At 41.2% G+C, this 19,282-nt stretch overlaps 1 protein-coding gene across 2 annotated transcripts in view; it reads left to right on the top strand.

Annotated features, from left to right (window-relative positions):
- Positions 1-17,718, top strand: part of ZMYND12 (zinc finger MYND-type containing 12) — a 34,562-nt gene extending 16,844 nt beyond the window's left edge. For both annotated transcript variants that reach the window (XM_004266363.4, XM_004266364.3), the window contains 5 exons: positions 2,586-2,755; positions 5,082-5,204; positions 7,703-7,814; positions 9,041-9,190; positions 17,317-17,718. In XM_004266363.4, coding sequence (XP_004266411.1) covers positions 2,586-2,755; positions 5,082-5,204; positions 7,703-7,814; positions 9,041-9,190; positions 17,317-17,441 — 680 coding nt within the window. In that variant the 3' untranslated portion in view covers positions 17,442-17,718. The remainder of the gene's footprint in view (positions 1-2,585; positions 2,756-5,081; positions 5,205-7,702; positions 7,815-9,040; positions 9,191-17,316) is intronic.
- The last annotated feature ends 1,564 nt before the right edge of the window (positions 17,719-19,282 follow it).

Raw genomic sequence — 19,282 nt, forward strand, 5'->3', positions numbered from 1 at the left:
AAACCCGGATGGAAAATGTGGCTCGCCTATTTAAGTAACATGAGCCAGGATCATGGGCCATGGCCCCTTGATTCTGATCTAATATTTTCCCATTTTAGTGTGAGCATCGGTCAGGCAGTTACTTGCTACCTCTTGTTGACTGCTTCTTCCTCACCTCTCCTGTAATTCAGAGAGGTATGATTACAACCAGAATAAAGCAATGCTTACATGTGAAGTAGGCCTGGGAGGAAGCACAAGAAGAACAGAAGGTTGACTTGTGAGGGATCCGTGTCTTCATCTCCTGACACTTTACTGATGCCATTTCTGCTGCAGCACCCATCACACAGAACCCTTCACACGCAGGGCATGTCTCCTGCTCTGCAGAACGTTCTCAAAGTAGTTTTCTGCTCACTTCTGACAACCTTCCTAGGAGGCAAGTGTAGGCAGGAAACTATTACGTATCTTCTTTTTTTTTTTTCTTGTCTTTTTTTATTAACATCTTTATTGGAGTATAATTGCTTTACAATGGTGTGTTAGTTTCTGCTTTATAACAAAGTGAATCAGTTATACATATACATATGTTCCCATATCCCTTCCCTCTTGCGTCTCCCTCCCTCCCACCCTCCCTATCCCACCCCTCTAGGTGGTCACAAACTACCGAGCTGATCTCCCTGTGCTATGTGACTGCTTCCCACTAGCTATCTATTTTACGTTTGGTAGTGTATATATGTCCATGCCACTCTCTCACTTTGTCACAGCTTACCCTTCCCATGCTAGGTTCTTCATGACTTTTTCTTTTTTCTTTCACAACTAAACAAAAAGAGTTAAGTGTCAAGAGTATTTGAATAATAGAAATAAAGGTGACTTTCACTTAACCACATGAAATGGTTAACCACATAACCATTCTAGCTCCTGAATGTCTCTTTTATATACTCCATCTTCATTCGCTGCCTTAGTTCAGGGTCTAGTACATGCCTGAACTATTTCAAAAGTCTTCTAGTGAGTGTTTTCCTTTTCCTCCTCCCTTCTGGTCTCTCCTTGGCATAGTGCCAGAGGAATCTTCTAAATCTAAATCCGGTTATCACTCCCTTTCTGAAAATCCTCTAGTTTTTATCCACATGCATCAAACTCCTTGGCACGACTTCCTAAGCCCTCCGTGATCTGTGCCCTGCCTACCTCTTTAGCCTCATTTCCTGCCACTTGATCCCTTATACTTTGTGCCCCAGCATCACAGGCCAATATATAGTTCTCTAAGCACAGCACACCATTTCATATCTCTAAGACTTTGCATATGTGTTAATTCTCCCTGAGATGCCCTCCCTCCATTAACTGTCTAGAAAACTTATATTCATCCTCAAAACTTAGCTCAGACTTTTCTGACTATCTTAGCTTGGCTGCTATAACAAATACCATAGACTGGGTGGCTTAAACAACAAACATTTATTTCTCACAGTTCTGGTGGCTACAAGTCCACGATCAAGGTGCCAACAGAGCTGGTGTCTGGTGAGAACACACTTCCTAACTTGTAGACAGCCGCCTTTTCTTGCTATACCCTCACATGGCCAAAAGAGAGATCATCTCTCTCTTGTCTCTTCTTATAAGGGCACTAATCCCATTCATGAGAGCTCCACCCTCATGACCTAATTACCTCCCAAGGGCCCCACTTCAAAATACCATCTCATTAGGGATTAGGGCTTCAACATATGAATTTGGGGGGAACACAAACATTCAGTCCATAACACTGACCATGCCTCTCCCCACTCCATTGTCCTTCTCTACCCCATCCAAAGAATTAAACACTTCCTACCCTCTTCCACTTCCAAACCTTATAATGTTACTATCATTGCATTTACACTGTATTACAGATATACTTGTTTTCATGTCTCCATTCCACCAACCAAGCTGTACGTTTTTCAGGAGTAATGGCTTTGATTCATCTTTGAATTCCTATCCCTTAACACAAGGTCTGGCACATAAAAAGTATCAAATATACATATACATATATTTTAAAATTGAGATATAATTCATGTACCATAAAATTCTCCCCTTTAAAGTACAATTCAGTGGTTTTAGTATATTCACAAGATTGTGCAACCATCATCACATCTAATTCGGGAACATTTTTGTCACCCCAAAATGAAACCCAATACCAATAGCAGTCATACCTCGGTTCCCATGCCTACAGTCCTGGGCCACTTACTAATCAACCCACTTTCTGATTTGCCTATTCTGGAAAATTTATATTAATGAACTCATACAATGTGTGGCCTTTTGTGTCTGGCTTCTTTCACTCAGTACAATGTTTTCAAGGTTCATCCATGTTGTAGTATGTATCAGTACTTTATTCCTTTAGTGCCTGAATAATATGCCACTCATGAATAGGGAAAGGCTATACTTTGTATATTTACTCGTCAGTTGACCAACATTTAAGCTGTTTCAATATTTTGGCTAATATGAATAGGCTGCTATGAATATTCACGTACAAGTTTTTGTGTGTCAGTAAGTATTCAAGTCAATGAATAAATGAGTGAATAGGTGATGACTCGTATTTCATCATGTATTCTCTGGCTAGGATATGGATTATAATCTTTATTTCTTTTGGGTAGGTCTGGGCCGGATCGTCCAGGCTGAGGAGTATCTATCCCAAGCGCAGTGGACAGTCCTCAAATCGGCTGAATGTTCTTATGCCACCCACTCCTTACTGCATCGGAACCTGGGGCTTCTCTACATGGCTAAGGAAAACTATGAGGAAGCCCGTTATCATCTGGCCAATGATGTAAACAAATTAATAACACCCGATTGTTTCTGAGAACAGCTCTGTTTGTTTGTTGTTGTTTCCTTTTTACTGAGTATTTCTCTGAAACTTTCTGTGTACAACTGTCTGTTTGGTGGAGTATTAGCAAGAACACAATTCTGATGACCTGAATTCAAGACTTTCCACTTTCTGCCTGTGCATCCTTGTCCAGGTCACATCACTTCCCAAGCCTCAATTGCTTGGGGGATGATAAAGGGAGGCAGAAGAGCATCCTGGTTAAGAGCAGGGCTTTACTCCTGGTCCCAGCTCTGCCATTTCACCAGCCGCACAGACTTGGATAAATTATTTAACGTCTTTCATCACCTGTAAGACAGTAATCATAAAATAGTCTCTGCCTCATTGGGTCATTGCAGAGATGAATGAGAGGGCCCGACATGGGCAGTACTTTGGCTGTGATTTTGATAAATAACATCAACGTCTCTACCACAGAGTGTGGTTATTACATTTAAATGAGCTGGAGGTATATGAAAGTGCTTTATAAACTCTAAAACTCTGTACCGATGTTAGATATGTTGATGAGGGTGATGACTGAGCTGTTTTTCCCACGTTCATGAGGTTTCTGTTAGGATTTCAGTATTGGACAATATTACCGGAGGGAAGAGTTCCTGAGCCTGAAACTTGGATGAGGTTAGAATCAGACTGCAGTCTCCGTGCAGATTGGGTCTCTCTTCAGCCTCTCCACTGGGCAACCCTCCCTCTGGTTGCCTGCCACTGCACGATGCCCCTAAATTTGCTGGAAACATTGTTGTGCTGGTTATTCTCCATATCCCCTTACGCCAAATGCATTCTCTGCCCTACTCTTCCCTGGGAGGCTGACCTCGGTGGACTCCATTGCTCTCTGGCCTCACTGGGTTTGGAGAGTGAAAGGCATGGCAGAGGAGTGGAAGTTGGGAGCAGAGAGAGGTTGAGGTATTTACTCTGCTGCCTTTCTGCACCAGCCCAGTCCCTGCAGGGCCAGTGTTCCTCATGGCCATGGCTTCTGTCAGGTAGCCTTCCTCCACAGCTCTAGCTCTTGCTGGGCCCCGGTAACCCTGCTTTCTCCCCTGGTTTTCTCAGGAGTTTGGACTGTAAACGGTCTCTTGCTACTGATAGTCCCTAGTGCTTCACTAACTCTTGTTGGTTCCGTACCCCTTCCACGTCTCTGTAAATAATCCTTTCATTATACTAGCCTCAGGGAATATTGATACTTGTGAGGGTGCCATCTACTTCCGCCTAGGAGCCTGACCAATGCACTTCTTCATTTGTGCTTCCTCTCTGTGCTTCACAGCCTTCAACAAATCAAGCAGAAGCACACTCTCTCTTGAGCTGGGTCACATAGTTAAGAATTAGATCAAGCTCAGCCTAACTTAAAAACAAACCAAACCAAACCACAGCATTATTGATACATACCATAAAAGTCAATGGTATGTACAATTAAGTGTACAATTCAATGATTTTTAGTAAACTTAGAGCTGTGCAACCATCAACATAATCCAGTTTTCACCCTAAAGAGAGCCCACATATCCATCTGCAGTCATTTCTCATTCCCACTTTCTGTCTTTCTAGATTTACCTTTTTAGGACATTTAATATAAATGAATGATTTATATTAAATCATTATTAAATAAATGATGCCTTTTGCATCTGACTTCTTTCACTTAGCATAATTATTTCGAAATTCACCCGTGTCGTTGTTTATATATCAATATTTCATTCCTTTTATCTCTATCATCTGGATATACCACAATTTCTTTACCATTCACCAGTTGATGGACATTTGGGTTGTTTCCATTTTTTGTCTATTATGAATAATACTGCTGTGAACATTTGTGTACAAGTCTTTGTGTGAAGACGTGTCTTCATTCCTCTTGGGTATATACCTAAGAATAGAATTGCTCAGTCATGTGGTAAAACTGTTTAATTTTTTGAGGACTGCCAAACTGTTTTCCACAGAGGCTGCATCATTTTATATTCCCACCAGCATGTACAAGAGTTCCACTTTTGCTACAACTTTGCCAATAAGTGTTATTTTCTGTCTTTTTGGTTAGAGCAGTTCTAGTGTGTGTGAAGATGTATCTCATTGTGGGTTTTATTTTGCATTTCCTTAGTGACTAATAATGTTGAGCATCATTTCATGTGCTTTAGCCATTGGTGTATCTTTTTGGTGACATGTTATCTGTTCAGATCCTTTGCCCATGTTTTAACTGAGCTGTTGTAAAAGTTCTTTATAGATTCTGGATACAAGTCCTTTATAAGATATATGATTTACAAAGAAAACTCAAGCACTCTCTTTCTTCCTTCTGCTATAGATTTATTTTGCCAGTTGTGCATTTGGAACAGAGCACATCAGGACCTCAGGAGGCTACTTCTACCTGGCTAATATCTTCTATGGCCTTAAAAAGTTGGACCTGGCAGACACATTGTACACCAAGGTGAGCTGGGGAATATGGGAGCTGAGCCTTGATACTTAGGCCTTGTATCTTACAACTGGTGTCAGACCATTCATGAGATATTCGAGGCACAGACAGATGAAGTGACTTGCCCAAAATCACATAGCTTGATTCATGATATATTCCACTTTTCTTTCTTCCGGTTTCTCCACTACCAAAATAGTTTAGTCCTTAGTATCAATAGAGCAATTAACAAATAATAGCTTATGGGTCAATAAGAACCAAACCCCTCCAAATAGGCTGCCAGATACCCTGTCATATCCCTAGGAGCAAGCTAATGTGGGCATATTGAGGTGTGGGATAAAGGAGGAGATGAAGTTTTTAAGTGAAACTAATTGTTGAAAGGTCCTGTGAAGGGATCAAAGAACATGAAAGTACTTTAAAATGTCCATCTTTACCTGTGAAAGATTTTAAACTGTTTATATATATATATATATATATATATATATATATTTACTGTCAGATGATTTGGGGCTGAGTTGCAAGAGAAGGTGACCTTGACAGTGTCTAAAGTGCTAGGCTTCTTTTTTTTTTTTAATTTTAAATAGTTTTAATTTAAATCTTTTAGAATAGTATGTATCTATTCCGATTGTAGATTGTCAAGTCTATACAATATTTTCCTCTTTTTAAAAAAAACATTTTTATTGGAGTATAGTTGCTTTACAGTGTTGTGTTAATTTCTACTGTACAGCAAAGTATGTATACATATATCCCCTCTTTTTTGGATTTCCTTCCCATTTAGGTCACCGCAGAGCATTGAGTACAGTTCCCTGTGCTACACAGCAGGTTCTCATTAGTTATCTATTTTATACATATTAGTGTATATATGTCAATCCACATCTCCCAATTCATCCCACCCCAGCTTCCCCCTTGGTATCCCTACGTTTATTCTCTACATCTGTGTCTCTATTTCTGCTTTGCAAATAAGACCATCTATACCAGTTTTTTAGATTCCACATATATGTGTTAATATACGATATTTGTTTTTCTCTTTCTGACTTACTTCACTCTGTATGACAGTCTCTAGGTGCATGCATCTCCTACAGATGACCCAATTTCGTTCCTTTTTATGGCTGAGTAATATTCCATTGTATATATCTACCACATCTTCTTTATCCATTCCGCTGTTGATGGGCATTTAGGTTGCTTCCATGTCCTGGCTATTGTAAGTAGTGCTGCAGTGAACATTGGTGTGCATGTGTCTTTTTGAATTATGGTTTTCTCAGGATATATGCCCAGGAGTGGGATTGCTGGGTCATAGACAAACCTCAGAAAGGGAGAAAATATTTGCAAATGAAGCAACTGACAAAGGATTAATCTCCAAAATATACAAACAGCTCATGCAGCTCAATATCAAAAAAACAAACAACTTAATGAAAAAATGGGTGGGGCTTCCCTGGTGGTAAAGTGGTTGAGAGTCCGCCTGCCGATGCAGGGGACATGGGTTAGTGACCCGGTCCTGGAAGATCCCACATGCCGAGGAGCAGCTAGGCCCGTGAGCCATGGCTGCTGAGCCTGCGTGTCCGGAGCCTGTGCTCCACAATGCGAGAGGCCACAACAGTGAGAGGCCCAAGTACCGCAAAAAAAAAAAAAATGGGTGGAAGGCCTAAATAGACATTTCTCCAGAGAAGACATACAGATGGCCAACAAACACATGAAAATGTGCTCAACATCACTAACTATCAGAGAAATGCAAATTGAAACTACAATGAGGTATCTCTTCATACTGGTCAGAATGGCCATCATCAAAAAATCTACAAACAATAAATGCTGGAGAGGGTGTGGAGAAAAGCGAACCCTCTTGCAATGTTGGTGGGGATGTAAATTGATACAACCACTATGGAGAACAGTATGGACCTTCCTTAAAAAACTGTTTCCAATATATTAAAATGTTGGTTATCTTCATATAATAACACCTTACTTAGCAAACAACAATTTCTCTGTGTGATATAGGTTGTCAAGTGGTGACTGTTTATTCATATTTTAGACCCACTTCTGAAGAAGAGGCATTGTTGTGCAGCTGAGAAAAAAAATGAACTTTGGAATCAGGCAGACTTGAATTTAAATCCTGGCTGTGCCACATAGCAGCTTTTACCAAAAGTCAAGAGTGATCTTAACTTTTCTGAACCTCAGTTTATTGATCTATGAAACGGGAGTAATAAGAATACGACCGTAATTGGGATGTTGGGAGGATGTAAAGGTAGTTGTATGTGCTCAGCACATGGTAGCCATTGTAATTAGACCCCACCAGGGCTGTCCCCAGGTCAGCCCTCCATGTGCCCTTTGCAGCCCAACACTTGTCACACTTACCTTGGCCAAGCACCTTTGGGCTTCTAAGGCTCCCACTACCTTCAGGCACAACGAGAGAGGGAGTCTGCAGACCGGCAGGAAGCCTGGGCAGAGGTGCTGCCCTCTCAGCTGGCTGGTCCAATGGCTAAAGTCCAGCTTGCTTGTCTGATTACCATCTCCTTTCCCAACAGGTCTCTGAGATCTGGAATAAATATTTGAACAATCACTATCAAGTCCTCTCACAGGCTCGCACCCAACAAGTAGATCTACTAGGCAAACAATTTGAGACCGACACTGGCTTGGGTAAGTGGCAGTTCTCCCCAGGAAGCAGAGCAGTGACTTCATCTCTTCTGATCCACAGACTTTTCCCCTCAGAGGGAGAGCAGCTGTGCCTGTCGTGGGGCACATCGGTGCCACCTTCCCATTTTGCCAGTGGGCAAACTGAGACAGGAGGATCAAAGAGATTTGACGAGCGGTGGGAAGAATTCAGGTCCCTAGCGTCACACACAGCCTTGCAGGGGAGTTAATAAGGGACAGATCTGGAGAAAAAAAAGACCCTGCCAGAGCCCCCTGAGATTCCTGCAGAGCATCCATTTTTTATGTGTTGTCTCTCCAGACTCCACACGGAAGTCCCATTGCTCATTTGTTCTGGTGCCTTATCCTCTTCCTTTACTGGACAGTGAACTTCTCAGTGGCAGGGCTGAGTCTCATTCATCTCTCTACCCACAGCTCAGCAAAGGGCTGAAGGCTGAGTACAGCATCATTCCCTCTGAGATCATAAAAAGAGATGGAAGATCTAGTTTCTTCTCAAAAGAGACATATAGTGTAGCGGGTGAGACAGCAACTATGTGAAAGAAAAGAAAACTTCTACAAGTACAAATTATATTACAAGCTGAGTCCCAGAATGAAGAGGTGAGGACAGTTGGATGGTGTTGAAGAGGGAAGACTTCTTGGAGGAGAAGTTTGGAGCTAAGATTCAAAAAATTAGTAATTTTATTGAATTTTCTCTTATTATAAAAGCAGTTCATGTTAAAGTAGAAAACTCAGAAATCATAGCTATCCAAAGACAGCCAACCTTAACATGACAGTGTATGTCTTTTCTGTCTTTTTCTCTAAGCTTAGCCTCACATGGGGAAAAGCAGAAAGGCTACTGCTTAAGCATCTTTGGATTTGGGGAAGAGGAATTAAGGTGCTGTGCTGCCAGAAGCCCCGGCTCCCTCCTCTTGCTATAGAATGGAAGTTGAGTTGGACCCAAGAAATCCCACCATGACAAATTCCCTGTATTGGGGGCCTAAGAGATCTAGTTTAGGACTCTGAAAGAAAGAAAGCTAAGCAACTCTGGGACCTGTAGGAATGAGTTTTGTTTTTTGTTTTGTTTTGCTTTTTTTAGGTTACTCTGATAATGACAGCCTGGGCAGAGCTGGTGAACTGCCTGAAGGACAGGTGCCCTAACAGGGTGCTTATCCCTGAGGGTAGATGCAGCTGCCCTAGGGCCTGTTTCTTCTTTCCTCCCTTTCTTTCCATCACAGATGAAGCCCAGGAAGCAGAAGCCATTCAGATCCTGACTTCAATCTTGAAGATTCGAGAATCTACATCTGACAAAGCCCCCCAAAAAACAATCTTTGTTCTAAAAATCCTGTTCATGCTTTACTACCTGATGGTGAATTCTTCAAAGGCAAGTTCCCCTAGAAAAGAAGCATGTCTAAAATGGAGGGAGAAGTTCCTCTAGTTGATTTCAGCTGTGTTTTGCCCAACTGCACTAGCTTTTATCCTCAGAGTAAGCCTTCACTCCAAAAAAGTTCAGATGCTCATGACATTTCTTATGTGTTGAGTCCAACCTGCACAGTGGAAATGAGGTTGTCTTCTTCCCTCAAGGGGGCCACCCTAGGGTTGCACAGGTTAACTGAGGCTGGGGCAGTGCTAGGAAGCCTGCAGGGAAGAAGGGCTCTGGGGTGTCCTTGGGGGGTTGGAGTAGTTGCTCTAACCATACTCAGGTAGTGAGTTCCCTGTTGCTGGAGGGATCCAGGCAGAAATAATAATTCAAAAGGTAATTGTTCTTGAGTGCTTTTTATGTGGCAGTCACTAGCCTAAGTACTTTACATGAATTATCACATTTAATTCTCATACTAACTTTACAAAGAAGGTATTTTATTATTCCCACTTTACAGATAAGGAAACTAAGGCACAGAGAGGGTCCATTGCTTGCCCAATTTCTTATAGACAGCAGGTGGCATATCTCAGGGTTCTTGATTTATTGATTGACTGATCCACTCATTCATTCAGGTATTTATTGAGGTTCTACCATTTGCAAGGCACAGTCTTAGGGACTGGGGGTGCAGTGGTGAACCACCAGCCAAGTTCCCTATTTCCAAGTAACTTACATTTTTCTGGAGGAGGGGAAGTTACAATAAACAAGTAAACATATAAATATGTAATATAATTTCAGAGAGTGAAAAGCACTACAAAGAAAAGTAAAGCAGACAAGGGGAGAGAGGAGGGAGGATGGTCGGAGGAGGTCTTTCTGTGTGGGTGACATGGGAAAATTTAAGATGTCCTTACCCCGCTCCCTTCCTCCCTTCCTTTCTTCCTTCTTTCCTTTCATCAGCAAACTTTTACTAAGCACCTACTGTATACCAGGGCTTGGAAGAGCTCCCAGTCTGTGGGTTAAAATAGAGTGTGATAGTAAAGCCCAGGGCCCTGTGGGAGCACAAAAGAGGGACAGTGGCCCTATGTGGGATGGGGGTGAGAGGGGTTAGGGAACAGGGAACATTTCCATTGTATGTCCAAGTTTACAGTGGACAAAGCCTCTTTTCTACATTTCAGGGTCTCATTTTCCATTCAAGGAAGTCATTCCCCCAAGGTGTGTTAAGGGTGTTAGGTCTGCAAGAGGTCCTTAGAGAAAAGGGACACCTCTATCTACTAAGGATTGGCACCTCGCTTCCTTCAGGTCTGGACTCAGCTGTCTGCTTTTCAGTAAAGCTTTCCCTGCCCTCTGTCTGAAACGGCAAACCCCCACTGCCACCATTAATGCTTCCTGTTCCCCTTCCTGCTTTATTTTTTTCCTTAGCATGAATCACTATTTAAGATACCATTGCATTTTAATTATTTGTCTTGTTTATTGCCTCTCTCCCCCACTATATTGTCAATTTCACAAGGGTAGGAATTTCTGCCTATAGTCACAGTACCTGGAACATAGTAGCCTTTCAATAAATATTTATTGAAAGACAGTAAGGAGAGAAAGAGGAAAGGAAGGAAGGGAGGAAGGAAATAAGGGAGAAAAGAAGAGATGGAGGGGGGTGAAAGCACCTGCTCGGCTTGCTGAGGCACCCCTTTCCCCTTTGCGAGTAGAGCCATGTGGCTGACAGGGTCTTGGTGCTCCAGCCAGGTGTCAGGCCTGAGCCTTTCAGGTGGGAGAGCCGAGTTCAGGACATTGGTCCACTAGAGACCTCCTGGCCCCTCGTAATATCAATCGGCGAGAGCTCTCCCAGAGACCTCAGTCTCAATGCTAAGACCCAGCTCCACTCAATGACCATCAAGCTCCAATGTTGGACACCCCATGTCAAACAACTAGCAAGACAGGAACAAAACCCCACCCAATATCAGAGAGGCTGCCTAAAAACATAATAAGTTGACACCCCAAAACACACCACGAGACGCTGTCCTGCAGACCTGAAAGACAAGATCCAGCCTCATCCTCCAGAACACAGGCACCAGTCCCCTGCACCAGGAAGCCTACACAACCCACTGAACCAACCTTACCCACTGGGGGCAGACACCAAAAACAACGGGAATTTCGAACCTGCAGGCTGTGAAAAGTAGACCCCGAACCCAGCAAAATGAGAAGACAGAAAAATACACAGCAGATGAAAGAGCAAGGTAAAAACCCACCAGACCAAACAAATGAAGAGGAAATAGGCAGTCTTCCTGAAAAAGAATTCAGAGTAATAATAGTAAAGATGATCCCAAATCTTGGAAATAGAATGGAGAAAATGTAAGAAACATGTAACAAGGACCTAGAAGAACTAAAGAGCAAACAAACAATGATGTACAACACAATAAATGAAATTAAAAATTCTCTAGAGGGAATCAATAGCAGAATAACTGAGGCAGAAGAAAGGATAAGTGACCTGGAAGATAAAATAGTGGAAATAACTACCACAGAGCAGAAAAAAAAAAAAAAATGAAAAGAATTGAGGACAGTCTCAGAGACCTCTGGGACACCATGAAATGCACCAACATTCAAATTATAGGAGTCCCAGAAGAAGAAGAGAAAAAGAAAAGGACTGAGAAAATATTTGAAGAGATTATAGTTGAAAACTTCCCTAGTATGGGAAAGGAAATAGTCTATCAAGTCCAGGGAGCACAGAGAGTCCCATACAGGCAAAATCCAAGGAGAAACATGCCAAGACACATATTAATCAACCATCAAAAATTAAATACAAAGCAAAAATATTAAAAGCAGCAAGGGAAAAGCAACAAATAATATACAAGGAGATCCCCATAAGGTTAACAGCTGATCTTTCAGCAGAAACTCTGCAAGCCAGAAGGCAGTGGCAGGACATATTTAAAGTGATGAAAGGGAAAATCCTACAACCAAGATTACTCTATCTAGCAAGGATCCCATTGAGATTCGACAGAGAAATTAAAAACTTTACAGACAAGCAAAAGCTAAGAGAATTCAGCACCACCAAAGCAGCTTTACAACAAATGCTAAAGGAACTTCTCTAGGCAGGAAATACAAGAGAAGGAAAAGAACTACAATAACAAACCCAAAACAGTTAAGAAAATGGTAGTAAGAACATACATATCGATAATTACCTTAAATGTAAATGGATTAAATGCTCCAACCAAAAGATATAGACTGAATGAATGGATACAAAAACAAGACCTGTATATATGCTGAGATCCACTTCAGACCTAGGAACATGTACAGACTGAAAGTAAGGGGATGGAGAAAGATATTCCATGCAAATAGAAATCAAAAGAAAGCTGGAGTAGCAATTCTCATATAAGACAAAATGGACTTTAAAATAAAGACTATTACAAGAGACAAAGAAGGACGCTACATAATGATCAAGGGATCAATCCAAGAAGATATAACAATTGTAAATATTTATGCACCCAATATAGGAGCACCTCAATACATAAGGCAAATGCTAACAGTTATAAAAGGGGAAATTGACAGTAACACAATCATAGTAGGGGACTTTAACACCCCACTTTCACCAATGGAAAGATCATCCAGAATGAAAATAAATAAGGAAACCCAAGCTTTAAATGATACATTAAACAAGATGGACTTAATTGATATTTATAGGACATTCCATCCAAAAACAACAGAATACACCTACTTCTCAAGTGCTCATGGAACATTCTCCAGGATGGATCATATCGTGGGTCACAAATTAAGCCTTGATAAATTTAAGAAAATTGAAATTGTATCAAGTACCTTTTCTGACCACAATGCTGTAAGACTAGACATCAATACAGGAAAAAAACTGTAAAAAATACAAATACATGGAGGCTAAACAGTACATTACTAAATAACCAAGAAATCACTGAAGAAATCAAAGAGGAAATTAAAAAATACCTAGAGGGCTTCCCTGGTGGCGCAGTGGTTGAGAGTCTGTCTGCCGATGCAGGGGACACGGGTTCGTGCCCTGGTCCGGGAGGATCACACATGCTGCAGAGTGGCTGGGCCCGTGAGCCATGGCCACTGAGCCTGCGCGTCTGGAGACTGTGCTCCACAATGGAGAGGCCGCGGCAGTGAGAGGCCTGCGTACCACAAAAAAAACCCCAAAAACCTAGAAACAAATGACAATGAAAACACGATGACCCAAAACCTATGGGATGCAGGAAAAGCAGTTCTATGATGGAAGTTTATAGCAATGCAATCCTACCTCAAGAAACAAGAAAAATCTCAAGCAACCTAACCTTACACCATAAGCAATTAGAGAAAGAAGAACAAAAAAACCCCAAAGTTAGCAGAAGGAAAGAAATCATAAAGATCAGATCAGAAATAAATGAAAAAGAAATGAAGGAAACAATAGCAAAGATCAATAAAACTAAAAGCCGGTTCTTTGAGAAGATAAACAAAATTGATAAACCATTAGTCAGACTCATCAAGAAAAAAAGGAGAAGACTCAAATCAATAGAATTAAAAATGAAAAAGGAGAAGTAACAACTGACACTGCAGAAATACAAAGGATCATGAGAGATTACTACAAGCAACTATATGCCAATAAAATGGACAACCTGGAAGAAATGGACAAATTCTTACAAAAGCACAACTTTCCGAGACTGAACCAGGAAGAAATACAGAATAAAACAGACCAATCACAAGCACTGAAATTCAGACTGTGATTAAAAGTCTTCCACAAAACAAAAGCCCAGGACCAGATGGCTTCACAGACGAATACTATCAAACGTTTAGAAAGGAGCTAACACCTATCCTTCTCAAACTCTTCCAAAATATAGCAGAGGGAGGAACACTCCCAAACTCATTCTACTAGGCCACCGTCACCCTGATACCAAAACCAGACAAAGATGCCACAAAGAAAGAAAACTACAGGCCAATATCAGTAATGAACCTAGATGCAAAAATCCTCAACAAAATACTAGCAAACAGGGATTCCCTGGTGGTGCAGTGGTTGAGAGTCTGCCTGCCGATGCAGGGGACACGGGTTTGTGCCCCAGTCCGGGAGGATCCCACATACTGCAGAGCGGCTGGGCCCATGAGCCATGGCCGCTGAGCCTGCACATCCGGAGCCTGTGCTCCACAACAGGACAGGCCACAAGAGTGAGATGCTCGCGTACTGCAAAAAAACAAAAACAAAAAAAAACTAGCAAACAGAATCCAACAGCGCATTAAAAGTATCATACACCATGATCAAGTGGGGATTATCCCAGGAATGCAAGGATTCTTCAATATATGCAGATCAATCAATGTGAAAAACCATATTAACAAACTGAAGGAGAAAAACCGTATGATCATCTCAATAGATGCAGAAAAAGCTTTCAACAAAATTCAACACCCATTTATGATAAAAACCCTCCAGAAAGTAGGCATAGAGGGAAATTACCTCAGCATAATAAAGGCCATATATGACAAACCCAGAGCCAACATCATTCTCAATGGTGAAAAACTGAAACCATTTCCACTAAGATCAGGAACAAGACAAGGTTGCCCACTCTCACCACTCTTATTCAACATAGTTTTGGAAGTTTTAGCCACAGCAATCAGAGAGGAAAAAGAAATAAAAAGAATCCACATCGGAAAAGAAGGAGTAAAACCGTTACTGTTTGCAGATGACATGATACTATACATAGAGAATCCTAAGGATGCTACCAGAAAACTACTAGAGCTAATCAATGAATTTGGTAAAGTAGCAGGATACAAAATTAATGCACAGAAGTCTCTTGCATTCCTTTATGCTAATGATGAAATATCTAAAAGAGAAATTAAGGAAACACTCCCATTTACCATTGCAACAAAAAGAATACAATACCTAAGAATAAACCTACCTAAGGAGACAAAAGACCTGTATGCAGAAAACTATAAGACACTGATGAAAGAAATTAAAGATGATACATACAGATGGAGAGATATACCATGTTCTTGGATTGGAAGAATCAACATTGTGAAAATGACTCTACTACCCAAAGCAATCTACAGATTCAGTGCAATCCCTATAAAACAACCAATGGCAATTTTCACAGAACTAGAACAAAAAATTTCACAATTTGTATGGAAACACAAAAGGTCCCAAATAGCCAAAGCAATCTTGAGAAAGAAAAACGGAGCTGGAGGAATCAGGCTCCTTGATTTCAGACTGTACTACAAAGCTACAGTAATCAAGACAGTATGGTACTGGCACAAAAACAGAAATATAGATCAGTGGAACAGGATAGAAAGCCCAGAGATAAACCCACGCACATATGGTCACCTTATCTTTGATAAAGGAGGCAAGAATATACAATGGAGAAAAGACAGACTCTTCAATAAGTGGTGCTGGGAAAACTGGACAGCTAAATGTAAAAGAATGAAATTAGAACACTCCCTAACACCATACACAAAAATGAACTCAAAGTGGATTAAAGACGTAAATATAAGGCCAGACACTATAAAACTCTTAGAGGAAAACATAGGCAGAGCACTCTCTGGCATAAATCACAGCAAGATCCTTTTTGACCCACCTCCTAGAGAAATGGAAATAAAAACAAAAGTAAAGAAATGGGACCTAATGAAACTTAAAAGCTTTTGCACAGCAAAGGAAACCATAAACAAGACGAAAAGACAACTCTCAGAATGGGAGAAAATATTTGCAAACAAAGCAACTGGCAAAGGATTAATCTCCAAAATATACAAGCAGCTCAACAACTAAAAAACAAACAACCGAATCCAAAAATGGGCAGAAGACCTAAATAAACATTTCTCCAAAGAAGATATACAGATTGCCAACAAACACATGAAAGGATGCTTAACATCACTAATCATTAGAGAAATGCAAATCAAAACTACAATGAGGTATCACCTCACACCAGTCAGAATGGCCATCATCTAAAAATCTACAAACAATAAATGCTGGAGAGGGTGTGGAGAAAAGGAACCCTCTTGCACTTTTGGTGGGAATGTAAATTGATACAGCCACTATGGAGAACAGTATGGAGGTTCCTTAAAAATCTAAACATAGAACTACCATACGACCCAGCAATCCCACTACTGGGCATATACCCTGAGAAAACCGTAATTCAAAAAGAGTCATGTACCACAAAGTTCATTGCAGCTCTATTTACAATGGCCAGGACATGGAAGCAACCTAAGTTTTCATCGACAGATGAATGGGTAAAGATGTGGTACATATATAAAATGGAATATTACTCAGCCATAAAAAGAAACGAAATTGAGTTATTTGTAGTGAGGTGGATGGACCTAGAGTCAGTCATACAGAGTGAAGTAAGTCAGAAAGAGAAAAACAAATGCCATATGCTAACACATATATGTGAAATCTAGAGAAAAAAATGGTTCTGAAGAACCTAGGGGCAGGACAGGAATAAAGATGCATACGTAGAGAATGGACTTGAGGACATGGGGAGTGGGAAGGGTAAGCAGGGATGAAGTGAGACAGTGGCATGGACATATATACACTACCAAATATAAAATAGCTGGTGGGAAGCAGCCGCAGAGCACAGGGAGATCAGCTCGGTGCTTTGTGTCCACCTAGAGGGGTGGGATAGGGAGGGTGGGAGGGAGACGCAAGAGGGAGGAGATATGGGGATATATGTATATGTATAGCTGATTCACTTTGTTATACAGCAGAAACTAACACAGCATTGTAAAGCAATTATACTCCAATAAAGATGCTAAAAAAAAAAAAAAAAAGAAGAGGAAGAGATGGAGAGGGGAAGGGCCAGCTAGAGCCTGTCCCAAGTTGTCCTGTGAAGCGTCTGTCAAAACTCTGGGCTGCTTGGCCCCCCAGATGGCAACTTACTTGTGGCACCTTCCGTTTCTATGGCTCCCAATGTTGGTTCAAAGGGCCCTGAAATGTAGAAAAGAGGCTTTGTCCATTGTAAGCTCAGCGACCATGTTTTCCTGTTCCGTAACCCCTCTCACCCTCATCCCACACATGTGGTTAGCTGTGAAGACCCAGTGTATGTTCACAAGTTTCCACAAAGAACTCAGTGGCTGGTGTGAGATGCTGAAAGGTCCTTTCCCATGTTTTTGTGGTCGAGCAGAGATGGGCTTTCCAATGTAATGCTTTTCTGTGACAACTTCGTTTTGTCACTGCAATTCTATTTCAGGCAGAGGAATACGCCATGAGAGCCCTGGATCTAGCCAAAGAACAGCAGCTCAGTGTCCATGAACAAAACACCATTCAAGACTTACTAAATCTCATCTCAGCTGAGGAAGCTCATTCCATTACTTGGTGACCCAAGAGCTCTGCATCATGGACTATTGAGCATCTAATGTATTCCAGCATTGCACAGCTGCTTTGAGGTGCTATGAATTGCTGAAGTGCCCACCCTCTTCCCCTGGGATTGCGCTCATAGCTGTGTTTTTATCGTTTCACAGCATATGTTGGGGAATATAGAGCTTTTGGCACAGAAATCAGTAAAACTCTTGTTTATCATGACTTTGCACGACTTTGAATAATGTGTTATCAGTTCACTAACAAGGTATTTATAATTAAACTGCAAATAGTTTATCCTATTTCTCAGAGGTCTCCCGGTGATGCATTCTTCATAGATCTTTGCCAAAGAAAGGGGTAGGGAATAGAGCTATACTGGAGTAAAGTTTCTCTATTCTACTGTGATTAAGTTAGCATTAATCTGAGGTAGATTGTGATTAAAATGCCCATTATAATTCCTAGAGCAATCACTAAGAAAAGTAATCTAAAAAACAGTTAAAATCAACAAGGAAATTAAAATGGTACACTAGAAAAGATCCACTTAATGCAAAAGAAGGCAGTAAAGGAGGAATGGAGGAACAAAAAGATGTGAGACATATAGAAAACAAATAGCAAAATGCAGACATAAATTGTAGGTCTTTGCCAGAAAAGGCCCCTGGGCCTTTCAAGGAGCTCCAGTATGGATTGGCTGAGTTACCATTCCACATTGGTGTCTCTTTTCTCAGACAATTATTTGGAGGGGATGTGAGCCATCTATACTGTCTAGGGGGGAAGTACTCTGGAAGGTCCCCTGTGATGTAGGGGACAGTGTAGGCATTGGAGCAGACATGCCTGGGTTCAAATCCCAGCCTTCTCACGTAACAGCTCTGTGACCTTGATTCACCGCCTCCCACCCCTCCACACACACCCAACCTCCTCATTATGTTCTAAAATGGCCCAGGTGTGGCCATGGCTGTGTCAGCTAGTACCATCGAGGACTCTGGTCATTTAGTGCCTCCTTTTTTTCTCCAGACTCGCTAAGCAGCCTGCCCATGACCACTTTGCTTCCTGGGTAGATCTGTACCAGGGAGAGGTTATGCAAATCAAGGACCTGTTGGAGAGTTTTATGTTCCTGACTTACATTATTTCCCTCAGGCCCATATAATAAAAATATGTCAGATGGCCACCCTGCACCTTCAGGTCTAGGTAAAATCCGCTTGGGGCACTCTTATGCTTCTGCAAGATGGCTATGAAGTCCCAGGGCCTTACTTTTCTGTCTCTCACTTAGTTTTTAGCTTCAATTATCAATACTCTGTCACTCTCCACATCTTGTCTTGTAGCTGTTTTTTTGTCTCTTTAGGGACACATCCCTTCTTGATTCTCACCTGCTAACCCCAGATATGAGCCAGCTCTTTCAAATAGATGTTGAATGAAGATTGGAGGAGTGAGGAGAAGGATCAATGGCAGATAATTTAAAAGAAAATATTAGAACTTCCTTATTCAAAAAGTCCTTCAAAGTCCATTTCATTAAACTCTAGTTCTCTTCTCTACCATAGTCATTGGCCCCTTTCTCTTTCCCCCCCTCCCTTACCTGTTTTCTGTTCTCTCCACCCCTGAATTCTTGCTCATGACTCCTTCCCCATTGAGTATATTTATAAAATTACTGTTTCACTTTATTGTTCCTATTGACTGATTTTCCTCTTGGTTATGGCTCATAATTTTCTGCTTTTTCACATCATGTCTAGAAATTTAATTTTCAGTCTTTCTGCTTTTCTAACACTTGCATTAAGGCTATAAATTTTCCTCTAAATGCTGCTTTCATTGATACCACATATTACAAAATGCATTTTTATTATCATTTGCTCTAAATATTTCTTAATTTTT

The sequence above is a fragment of the Orcinus orca genome, chromosome 1 (genome assembly GCF_937001465.1).
Source record: "Orcinus orca chromosome 1, mOrcOrc1.1, whole genome shotgun sequence".
Taxonomy (NCBI): Eukaryota; Metazoa; Chordata; class Mammalia; order Artiodactyla; family Delphinidae; genus Orcinus; species Orcinus orca.